Raw genomic sequence first — 12927 nt, forward strand, 5'->3', positions numbered from 1 at the left:
GTTTATTCACTGCTGTGTCTTCACACTGCTGGGTTTTTGTGTGCATAAGTGTGCATGTGTACAGTATTTGTGCCAGTTTGTGTGTGTTTATGGTGTACACATAAACACACACACACTGCGTATAAGAACGTTACTGTACACAATATGGGCTGTCTTTGCTTTGGCTGAATTCATTTCTATCAAGAACAGACACAAAGTCCCCAAACAATATCAGAGTTGGAGAGTTGAGGGACTAGGCAGAGTCACGGCTGTCCATATCGTTATCTCTATTGAAGGAAATGATTACTGTAACATGTACTACCAAGTCTCCAGACTCTGGCCAACTGGGAATTGTATGAAAAGAAGCTGTCAGATGAAAGGGCATGCAACATAAAAAGAACATTATCTAGGCTAAGAGTTGTTAAGAGGACGATATAGGAACCTGTCGAGAACATTAGGTTCATATTAAAATGCATGTTAAATCAACCTACTTGTTTCCTTTTTTGCAAGTATCCACATACTGTATGTGTGTAAGATAGAAAAAGACGGCGGTAAATAATTTAGTAATCTCTGCTAAATTCTCTTTTCATCAGTTTAAACCTTCCTTTACCTTTTTCTGGTTTGAGTGGAAGATTACAACCAATCTCTGTTTGGAGAGTTTTAATCCAAAAAGTGATTGTGTTTGTGTCTCTTTATTCAAGAGTGTTTGAGATTAGTGACACATGGTTTGTCAAAGACTGGAGTTTCAGATTAGCCACTCACTAATCCTTTGGAATTTAATGCTAATACAGACATCACATACACACATACGCATACACACAGACTGATGCACTCACACCCAAGAACACAGCTTATGTCTTTCCTAATTTATGTGCGTAATTTGTATGGGTAGATTATATCTGATCACTGAAGTCTGACTCAAACAAAAGAAGCCAAACATCCTTTGCTTGTCAGTCAAGACTATAAAAATGAAAACCTTATGCAACCTCCAGCATTATTTTCCCAACTGTAAGGGTGTTTTATTTTATCATTACATTAGTCTCACATCAATAAATGCATGTTAGTTCATATCCTGACTTGTATACATAAATAGCTACATGTTAACTTTGAAGAAAAAGTCCCATCAGCTGATTTGTTAGCTGAGCTTGCATACTTCTTTCAACTATTGGGAGGTGCATTTAGGGTGCAAGCTCGCTGTCTGCTGCCACTGCTGTTGCAGCCAATTCCACCTATGGGCTTGTTTTCACCCATTTCTCCATGGGAGGCTGTATTTCATCTCTCCCTTCTCTCGCTTGGCTTTAAATACCACTCTGCCTAAGAAATATAAACACAGCCTTAATGCCAAAATAAAAATCTACATTTCCTCTGCATTGATTCTCTACAACGTTGCACGTTGACATGCATTTGTAACTATGAAGCTATTACAGTAGCTCACAGCATCACCGACATAGGATTCTATTCGATAATCCCTATCAATTTGGCTAAAATAATATACTATTTATTGGAATTACTATGCTATAAATGTGAAATGTGAAACATAATTATAGATATCTTGTGATTTGCATGCTTGAAATGTGCAACAACCTGTGATGCTACGTCATTGCCATCACACAGTCAATTACTCTATAGAGTATTTATTCTATTTTCAAGAGATTCTTGCCATGATCAGTAAAGCCCTGTACTGCAGAATTCAATAAACTTAGTGCCTGCTTTAAAGCTCTGCCGGTGTGTGTGTGTGTGTGTGTGTGTGTGTGTGTGTGTGTGTGTGTGTGTGTGTACCCACACAATGGTGAGAGCTAGCGACCTGGAAGTTATGTATGATACCTCAGCAGCTACTATGAGGACATATTCTCAGAGGACAGAGTCTTCATATCAGTGTGTTCACACAAATAGGCAGATTAAATCTTGCCTTTTACTGAATCTGTAGCTTTTGGTGGTATTAACCCTCTTGTTATCCTTGGGGTCAATTTGACCCCAATCAATCTTTAAGGTCTCTAAAAAAGAGCTTGTCATCATTTTTTTGCTTCATATTGAATGACTTTTCCTCATTTAATGGGGACAATTAGGTAAACATAAAATTAACATGATAATATATTTTCAATGTCCTGTATGCATTTTGTACGCACCGGTGTCTGTTTTAGCTGTATAAAACATTTAGCAAATATGAACATTTTACACACATTTGTTTAGGTTGTTTTGGCTGATATTGAGATCACTATCACATGCAATTTTATAATCTTTAGAGCCCTAACCTGCCATAACCATACCTGTAGTAGTGCGAGAACCACACCGGGAGGAAGGGAAATATGGTTCCTGCGAGGACATCAATACTTGACACAACATAGGGGTGGGACAAACATTACATTACATTACATGTCATTTAGCTGACGCTTTTATCCAAAGCGACTTACAATTGCTATATATGTCAGAGGTCACACGCCTCTGGAGCACCTAGGGGTTAAGTGTCTTGCTCAGGGACACAGTGGCTGATGTATCGCAGTGGGAATCGAACCCAGGTCTCCCACACCAAAGGCATGCGTCATATCCACTGCGCCTCTCCATTGAAAATTACCTCTAAGCAAAGTTTTTTTGCCAATGAGTTTTTATCACAGCTCTTTGACAGGGAAAGTGACATAGAGGAGAATGCGTCTGAGACTGAGGAATGTTGAGGAGGATCATGATTGTGAGGCATCCTCCTCTGATGAGAATGAGACTATTGACTACTCAACCACCAGCAGATTCTGTTCTCTCTTAGCCTCCAGTGGACACAATACCCTTCCAAAAATAGAAAGTTATCATGGTCCCTCTCCCTACTTGAACTGTATTGGGACAGTTGGAAAGACTTGGATGGGACCCACTTACAAGACTACATTGGGTTGCTCATTTTGGCAGGAGTGTACAAGTCAAAAGTTGAAGCAACAGCAAAGGCAATATAAGACAATCCATGTTTCCAACTGTGTCATACACTTTGTGACAAACTCGCAGCGATACAGGATGTATGGAACAAGTTTAAATGACCCTTTCATTACAATCCAGGCCCCCAAGTGACTGTGGAGGAATGTCTGGTTGCAACCCATAAAGTACCTGACACATACAATTGGGTGATCATTTTAATTAAAATCATTTTATGGAGGTTTAATTAGAGCCCGACCGATATATCAGCGGGCCGATATATCAGCGGGCCGATATTATCGGCCGATATTAGGCATTTTCCAAATTATCAGTATCAGCATTTATAATGGCCAATAAATGAATATTTAAAATATAAAATAAAAATGGACGAAACACCCTTCAACCATGTTCTGAGTGTTGGCGTTGCATAGTTTGTTCACCAGAGGGCGCTCTACAACGTCCCTGTTTGCTACACTCGTGTTTAACCCTTTCAACCACTACAGTGCTCAATTACCTATTTTTGAGGGGGAAATAAACTACAGTTCATCGCTGCGAAGGCATGAAAAGCTTTCTGGAGGACATGCACCAGACCAGCGGGCGCTCGTTGGATTGTTGTCGGCCACGGCAAGCGAGCAGGGCGGGGAGGAAGCAGAAGCAAGGACGCCGGTCGGGCCTGGTAGCCCGGCTAAGGAAACTACCACACCGATCGCCGTTGAATAGCCTCCTACTCACCAACACCAGATGGATCACACACAAAATGGATATATATGCTACAAATAAACACAAGGAACTGCTGCGTAATGATTATTACCAAAGCCTGGCTGAACACACTCACTCATCCCAGACGGCAGTTAAGAGCTAACAGGGTAGGTGAATTTAAACAATGTCTGAGTTGAAAACAAATATTGTTGTCATATAAGGGCCCTGTTCATGTTGCACAGTCATTTTAATTGCATTTTGTGTCTGTTAAGAGGCACAAATGCAGTCTTTATATTATGCCCCCATAACTGCCGTTTTAGCAATGTGAGCTCTGGGCATTATCTGTAGCAGCTCCATGATGCTAGCACCGATTTGGCTTGTTTTTTTGCTATCGACAGTACCCACATACGTATAGTGATCAAGATTAACGTAAAAATTGCCCGGAGTTCTCCTTTAAGTTTGTATTTTTATACATTTTTTTATTTTTATTTTGATATTCCTCTGTTCTACTGTGACAATAAAACAAACAAGTTTATTTTTAAACTGTGTTATCATATTAATTTAGTGAGGACTCATAAATAAATAAATACAAATAACTAATGTTAGGGAAATCTGTTTATGTTTTGTTACGCGTTTTGGGATTTTTCGAAAAATCTTTTGGGAATATATATCAGCCGATATATCGGAATATCGGATTTTTAAAATCACCAAATATTTGTATTGATATCGGCCTTAAAAATCCTTTATCGGTCGGGCTCTAGTTTAAATTACTGGGACCAAATTGACCCCAAGGATAAGGGGTGTAAGTAAATTTGAGGATAACAGCAGGGTTAAGCAATGAGCACATACAGTAATTTAAACATAGGGTTCAAATTTGGCAGATGTTTTCTGAGGTTGCCATCATGACAAAAAAGAGTGGGTCTATGATATTAGATAACCTGGTGCCTGAAAAATCTGTTTATTTACCGCTGTTTTATCTTTTGAAGGGGATATTTGCTTGGTAAAATCTTGCCCACCATTCCATATCTAATACTGGACTGGTATAGTAAAATTGGGTACCAGCTTTGACTCCAGTACACTTATACCTGCTTCCAACGTTACATCCAATGTTACCTGATTGCTGGATATACCAAACTAACTGTTCTTCACTTTCCTGGAGCACGAGTGGCTAGCATACAGGAACATCACAATTGTTGTGTAAGTTTGCCTCTAACTTATAACTTATTACGTTAATACCGCCGTTTAAAAAAAAGCAAATTATACGCCTATTACCAGGATACCTGTAACGTTACGCCTATAACATATATCTCCCTCACAAAAACCTGGCTAATATATTTATTACAGCCAATAGATTACTACAATCACAATAAAGTACTCAACGGGGGAACAAACTTTGACACAACACCGAATACTTTAATGTATTTAACAGTCTTTCCCCTAGGTTGACTGCAGCAATTTAAAAAAAAAAAATGTTGACGACGCTCTGTACAGCATCGGGGAGAGGTTCAACGGCTTTGACTTTGACTGTTTTGCGTTACATGATTACTGGATATTACGTTAACAACCAAATTTTTCTTCGCTTTAACAAAGCAACAGCGGATTGCTTACATGGACATCGCACAAGAGACGAGACAACGCCGCCGTCATTGAACAGTGTTGATATCATGCAATATCACACACACACACACAGTCCGGAGCTAAATGTGAGATTGTCTCTGTAGGCTACTCGCTCCGTCCTGGTTGTTGATTAACGCAGATATGTGCTGATTAGCTCTCATAACGGGCCAGGTGGGTAGCGCACTGCCATGAGTCCATGAGGCAACTGTCTGATTACTCCACATTTTAATTGTGGTATTTTGTGATTACATTCTGAATCTGCCACGTCAGGTAAATATAGTAGCACAATGTCTTCCTCTAATGTTGAAGTAGCCGACACTGAAAGTCAGTAGTAGGCTATACAGTGGAGTTGCATATCAAGTGGTTTGGGATCCCTCTGTAAGTAATTTTCAGAATCAGAATCAGAATCAGAAAGGGCTTTATTGCCAAGTACGTTGCACATACGAGGAATTTGTCATGGTGTTGTTGGAGCATGTCACACATACAAATATAAGAAGGATAACAAGATATAAACAATATAAGTATAAACATATACACACAGTACGTATTAATAATGATAAAATAAATTTAAATAAATAGTAAAATAAGTTAAACAGTAGTGAAAAGGGACGCTACAGCAGAGTAGGTACAGTGGCATGAGGAGCCAGAGGTGGGGTGTGGAGAGAGTCAGGATGGATTCCGAGCCTTGTTTAGAAGGCTAGTGGCGGAGGGGAAAAAACTGTTTATGTGGCGTGAGGTTTTGGTCCTAATGGACCTCATCCTCCTGCCAGAGGGGAGTGGCTCAAAGAGCTTGTGTCCGGGGTGGGAGGGGTCAGCCACAATCTTTCCAGCACGCTTCAGAGTCCTGGTGGCGTATAGGTCCTGGAGCGGCGGCAGATTGCAGCCAATCACCTTCTCAGCTGACCGAATGACACGCTGCAGCCTGCCCTTGTCCTTGGCAGTGGCAGCAGCGTACCAGATGGTGATGGAGGATGTGAGGATGGACTCAATGATGGCTGTGTAAAAGTGCACCATCATTGTCTTTGGCAGGTTGAATTTCTTCAGCTGCCGCAGGAAGTACATCCTCTGTTGTGCTTTCTTGACGAGGGAGCTGATGTTCAGCTCCCACTTGAGGTCCTGGGAGATGGTAGTTCCCAGGAAGCGGAAAGACTCCACAGTGTCAATTGTGGAGCCACAGAGGGTGATGGGGGCAGGTGAGGCTGGGTTCTTTCTGAAGTCCACAACCATCTCCACTGTCTTTAGAGCATTGAGCTCTAGATTGTTTTGCTTGCACCAGGTCACCAGGTGGTCAGCCTCCCACCTGTAGGCGGACTCGTCTCCATCAGAGATGAGTCCGATGAGGGAGGTGTCGTCCGCAAACTTCAGAAGCTTGACGGACTGGTGACTGGAGGTGCAGCTGTTGGTGTACAGGGAGAAGAGCAGAGGAGAAAGAACGCAGCCCTGGGGGGATCCGGTGCTGATGGTCTGTGAGTCGGAGACGTGTTTCCCCAGCTTCACATGCTGCTTCCTGTCAGACAGGAAGTCAGTGATCCACCTGCAGGTGGAGTCAGGCACACCAAGCTGGGAGAGTTTCTGCTGAAGCAGAGCCAGGATGATGGTATTGAAGGCAGAGCTGAAGTCCACAAACAGGATCCTGGCGTAGGTTCCTGCGGAGTCCAGGTGCCGGAGGATGTAGTGGAGGGCCAGGTTGACTGCATCGTCTACAGACCTATTGGCTCTGTAGGCAAACTGCAAGGGGTCCAGGAGGGGGTCGGTGAGGTCTTTGAGGTGTGAAAGCACAAGGCGCTCAAAGGACTTCATAACCACAGAGGTCAGGGCGATGGGTCTGAAGTCATTAAGTCCTGTGGTCCTTGGCTTCTTGGGGACAGGGATTATGGTTGAGGTCTTGAAGCAGGCTGGCACATGACATGTCTCCAGTGAGGTGTTAAAAATGTCTGTGAACACTGGAGACAGCTGGTCAGCGCAGTGCTTCAAGCTGGATGGGGAGACAGCATCCGGTCCAGCAGCTTTCCTGGGATTCTGTCTCCTGAACAGTCTGTTGACGTCCCTCTCGTGAATGGAGAGAGTCGTCACTGAGGTGGGAGGGGGGGTGGAGGTGGAGGGGACCTTTAAGGAGGGCATTGGTGGGGGGGCCCAGGACCCTGCTGAGGTGGGCGAGGTGGAGGTGATGCACAGTGGCTGTAGCTGTAGGGAGGTGTCGTGGGGGATGGTGTCAGGACTGTCCTTTTGTCTTTCAAATCGACAGTAGAACTCGTTCAGGTCATTGGCTAGGTGTCGGTCATTGAAGGAGTGGGGGGTTTTAGGCTTGAAGTTGGTGATCTGCCTAAGTCCTTTCCAGACAGTCGCAGAGTCATTAGCTGAGAACTGGCGTTGGAGCTTCTCAGAGTACCGATGTTTAGCCTCCTTCACTGCCTTGCTAAATTTGTACTTTGACTCTTTAAATCTGTCTTTGTCCACACTCCTGAACGCCTCTTCCTTAGCCAGCCTTAACCTTCTGAGTTTGGCTGTGGACCAGGGTTTGTCATTGTTGTAACTCACCCTGGTGCTTGATGGAACACAGCAGTCCTCACAGAAGCTGATGTATGACGTCACAGCCTCTGTGTACTCATCCAGACTGTGGGTAGCAGTCCTGAACACATCCCAGTCAGTACAATCCAAACACGACTGGAGATCCTCCACAGCTACACTGGTCCACTTCCTTGATGTCCTCGCTACAGGTTTGCAGAGCTTTAGTTTCTGCCTGTAGGCGGGGATCAGGTGGACCATGACGTGGTCAGAGTGCCCCAGTGCAGCACGGGGGACGGCGTGATAAGCATCCCTGACTGTGGTGTAACAGTGATCCAGAATGTTCTCCTCTCTGGTCGGGCATTTAATATGTTGACTATATTTAGGGAGTTCATGAGTGAGGTTCCCTTTATTAAAGTCACCAAGGACAATAACTAGGGAGTCCGGGTTGGTCCGCTCCACACACTATCTGGTCGGCAAGCATGCGCTGCATGCAATTGTTTTGGGGTACAATTTGGTTTTGGAGAATTCTATAACCAGCAATACCACAGGCCAAGCAATCGGCCTGTTCCAAACAGGCACATTTTCAACGGGCACTGTACTAGTTTGCATAATGCTTGGAACTTTTCACTCCCCCATGGTGTCTTGTTAGGTTCTGTTTTTACTACTTGTGAATCTCTACCATCTGCAACTACATGTGTATTAAGCTTAACGATCACTGGCCTCCTGCCTCATTGTATCCCTATGTCTAAACACACTGTAAGAGCATCTGTATTTAACTCGTCATAGCTGTACATTCGCAAGCAAAACCTGCCCAAGTGTTTACTGATATGAGACAGAGTTGGAACAGGTGGCACTGGAAGTGTCATTTCTGCTCTGCCATGAAGTGCTTGTAAGCTCTGAATCCTACCACATTCCCCTCCAGCCTCCTCCTCCTTTCTGTTTCAACTTTTTTAACACCTGGACTAACAAAAGACTGGCTTTGATCATGGGAAATCCCTTGGCAGAGCAGCAATGAATCCACAGTGGAGCTCTGTGTGTGTGTGTGTGTGTGTGTGTGTGTGTGTGTGTGTGTGTGTGTGTGTGTGTGTGTGTGTGTGTGTGTGTGTGTGACTATTTGAGCCAGTGCTCTACTGAGGATTCTCAGCATTGAAGCTTCATGGCATCAGGGTAAAGTACAGAGTCCCTCACACGTTCTATCCGTCAAAGCGTGTCCATGAAAATGAACACATTTTCAAACACGCAGAAGTGGGAGGGTGAGTGCAAGTGAGCAGGAAAGAGAGAACATCTTGTTTTTCCCGTGTAATCAGTGGCTCTGCAAACACACACACAAGGCCGCTTGTTATCAGAAGCTTTCCCACGCTGCTGTGGTACAAAGCTCCACACCAGGATGGGAGGATGAAGCAAGGGAGGAATGGACGGAAGTACAGAGGGATGGTGGGTCAGCCTTCAGCAGCTTAGACTCACTGCGGGGATAAACACATCCCTCAGCAGGGCTTTGTATTTAGGCTAAAGAGTTCAAAACAGACTACCAGGCAGGCAGAGCGATAAACAGGCATCCAAAACCAGTGCACATATCACACACTTTAACTGAGGAGATTGCACATTCCTCCTCCACAACTTTCCTCCCACATCACTCTTACATCAACTCCTCTATTCTAGAACATCTCCCTCTTTCTCTGTCGCTCTCTTGCCTCTATCTCCCCTCGCCTGCCGCTCAGCCTCGAGCTCTTACGTAAGAGTCCCATTTGCATAACAGGCTGTTTTCTCTGGCTCCGGCAGTGGCACATGAGACACACTAGATAATATGTTAACAACTCGGGCTGTTGGTAAACAACAACCTCCATCACAACACTTCACGTTCACACTATATACCGTGCAGGTCTAGTCTGTGACAGAGATTCAGTGTGTCTGGATCTCTTGATGCCAGCTGGCACCGGGCCAGAGAGGGCTGAAACAGCTGTCATTTACAGAGTGCACGGATACGGCTTCAGCGAGATAGACTTCATTCAGGAGGAGGCTGACCTGCCTGCTGTGTGGAACCTACACAATAATAGGTATTGCACCGTGAGATGACTGTTCAAATCAAGCAGCCTAGCATTATCCTCTTCAGGGTTAGGGAGAAAGAGGAAGAGAGAGAAAGTGAGTGATGGGAGGGTGTGTGGTGGGGACATGAAATGAGCCCAACATGCACTCTGCTGTTACCGACACGGTTAAGTCTTTGCTTAGGCCTCTTCAGACATAAGCTATACAAACATGGCACACATTTTCAGGAATAGATGCAAACACACACACACACTCTCATAATGAGTGTGTCACCCTTAGGAGAATGAAGAGGAAAAGAAAGGCCCTTTAACGTCAATAAATGCTGCAGTGCGAGCTGTCAGATATATCAGATACCTCATTACATCTCAATTCATTAAATCAAGAATGGCCTTAATCATGTCTGTTATTAAGGAAGCTCTCTCTCTCTCTCTCTCTCTCTCTCTCTCTCTCTCTCTCTCTCTCTCTCTCTCTCTCTCTCTCTCTCTCTCTCTCTCTCTCTCTCTCTCTCTCTCTCTAATGCACACACATACACTTCAAAGAGACAACAACAAATGATCAAGGGAATTGGGCCCAAATGATCACTCAGTTGAGATTTCTCATTTAATTGTGTGGAAAAAAGCAGTTAAAGTCAAGACTTTCATGTTAATAAATCTGGTATCAAATGCCTTAAATAGATCTTGATATGATTTGAGTGGGATAAAGTGGACTTTATCTCAAAACTAAAGCTCAGCGTGGCATATGTGGCCCTGCTGTTAGACTGACAGAATAAATCCATCACCCTTCTGCCACCGTTGTACACAGTCTGAATGTGCCAGTCCAGAAACTCAAGAACTGCTCCCTCTTTAACTTCTTACATAAAATGGGTATATTGTTATATTCCCTTAATTGCCATCCAGTACTAAACATTGTTTTCTACATTGTGCTAAGTGTACTGAGAAATCACCACAGAAAAATACCACTGGAATGTACTCATGCGACTATATATCAGATTTGGTAAAAGTGGAACTATTCTGAATGAAAAATGGCTCCACACAACTGAAAACAGTGCACAAAGTGTGGTATGCAATCCTCAAATGAGCCTGATGTGAACACGTTTTTTTAATGATACATATTATAAATCATACAGAAGTGTTTTCCACAATCTATTATAATATATATATATATATATATATATATATATATATATATATATATATATATATATATATATATATACATATCTCATCTACTCTGTTGTTACTTACAATTATCTATTCAAGACACTTAGAGATTATAAATATAAGCATAAAAGAAACCTAAAAAACTGTAGGCCTATACGGTGGCACTGTTTTAGCAAAAGCTTTTTTTATTTTCATTTTATGTTATTTCACTGATATCTGTTATGGATCTACTTCAATGCATATGCCTATAAAAGACACTGAACCATCTTAAAAACAGGCACCGCAATTCACTGTGACCTTGACCCCCAATGTCACCCTACCTTCCTGATAACAGTCGATATAGGAATATATATAAACACCACCGCGAGCTGTTTGTCGTGTAATTATCACAAATAGTCTCGAAATCAGAATATTCACATTTAGTTGAGTTCAGCCGTCGCTAAATTGATTTCCATCGTAAAAAGTAAGCACAGAAAGCAGTGGTACAGTATCGAGAATTTCATAGGAAGACCGATCTTAATAGTATCACACCGGAAAATAAACTTTTTAGAATTTAATGGAGAACCCTGCTATTCCAATCATTCTGTACACCTGTTCGTACAGTACGAGTGGTTTGAGGTAATGGACAATAGCCCTCAAGCAGGAACACAACACACCGGAGATGTATGTGCGCACTAGCCACAGTCACCACACCTACACAGAAGAAACAGAAGTCAAAATCATTGAAGAAAATAAACAAAATCATGGAATCAAAATGATATGCACGACTGTGAGCCTCTAAAGCTGCCGTAGTCATCAGCATCAAACTGCTCGGTGCGTAAAACGCTGCCAGTGTCTCCGTGACTCATCCAAGTGCTGCAAGTCAAAAACAACAGCGGGATTGGTTACTTCATGTTGAGGTGTGTCTTCCTAGCGGGCTCATTTTTTTTTTTCTCAATTTTTTTTATGTCACTCGTGCACAGAACATAACACATCGCAGACGCAGGACACGCACCTATGTCAGTGCGCAGGTCGTGTCCTAAGCACACATTTAAGAAAAAGATTCCCCTCATTCCTGAATATTAACATCCAAGAGATCCCGAATGTTACAGGGCAATCTCTCTCTCTCTCTCTCCAAGCTGTCTCACATCACGCACGTTCACACGCGCACAGACGTACAAATAGGCCACTTGAGAATGAGAAAGCCCCTCAGAGAAAGCTCCGCATCTTCTTGTCAGGACCCGCGTGTGACCGCGCGTTCTGCCCCTTCATTCTGCCCCGCTGTTGGCCTGTAACATGCGCGCGTACAAACACATAAAGCACACACACAAAACACACCCGCACACCACTCGTCCCAGTCTCACCTTTCAGAAGAATCCCATAAATAGTGTAGAGAGTGAAAATCAAATGACTCTTGAGATTCATCCTGTCTTCTGTTTTGCTCTTGCCTTCCGCGCTAACTTCTGCTCACCGTCTCTCCCCTCTGGACCTCGAACCGGACCGGACGACTTTGTCAGCTATCCAGGTAGACTTGGGAGTGCTTCTTTTGTGCGTCTTAGGGAAAAAAGGGTTGACACAACCGACTTCACGACCCGTAGACTGTTTCTTTTGAAAACGTAAATGTTCTCGCTCCTTAAAAACAATTTCAGGGATGCACCAGCGTGAAGGTACAGGCTCAGTGTGCGGGACTCTGAAACACAGCAGTAGACCTCAGGGACTGAGAGCAGTCGTCCTCCGGTAACAGAGTAGATGCTGTCGCTGCTGTACTGTCTGGCGAGCTCTTGGTCTGCTGTGGCGCACAATCCACAGCGCAGGGAGCACGAGTGGATTGTTTGAGTCCCGCCCACACAAGCTTTGACGGACATGAAAGCTGAGCCAATCACGAAGACCCGGGGCTAAGTGACAGGGGGTGGGGGGGTAAGCGTGTGAGACACACTGCAAAAAATATCAATTTCAGCTAGCTTCTAAACCTACTGACTACTAAATAAATAAAGAGTCTCAACAGAAAAAGGCCATTTGAATGAGTTAACCTTTTTCCATTAAAAAAGGT

The 12927-nt window shown here is 43.6% G+C and overlaps 1 protein-coding gene across 3 annotated transcripts in view; it reads right to left on the minus strand.

Moving 5' to 3' along the window:
• Positions 1-12701, minus strand: part of cadm2a (cell adhesion molecule 2a) — a 230508-nt gene extending 217807 nt beyond the window's left edge. The window contains exon 1 of one of the 3 annotated variants that reach the window (XM_031319909.2): positions 12242-12701. In XM_031319909.2, coding sequence (XP_031175769.1) covers positions 12242-12302 — 61 coding nt within the window. In that variant the 5' untranslated portion in view covers positions 12303-12701. The remainder of the gene's footprint in view (positions 1-12241) is intronic. The other 2 variants (XM_031319910.2, XM_031319908.2) reach the window with 2 other exon arrangements.
• Positions 12702-12927: the final 226 nt, after the last annotated feature.

The sequence above is a fragment of the Sander lucioperca genome, chromosome 13 (genome assembly GCF_008315115.2).
Source record: "Sander lucioperca isolate FBNREF2018 chromosome 13, SLUC_FBN_1.2, whole genome shotgun sequence".
NCBI lineage: Eukaryota > Metazoa > Chordata > Actinopteri > Perciformes > Percidae > Sander > Sander lucioperca.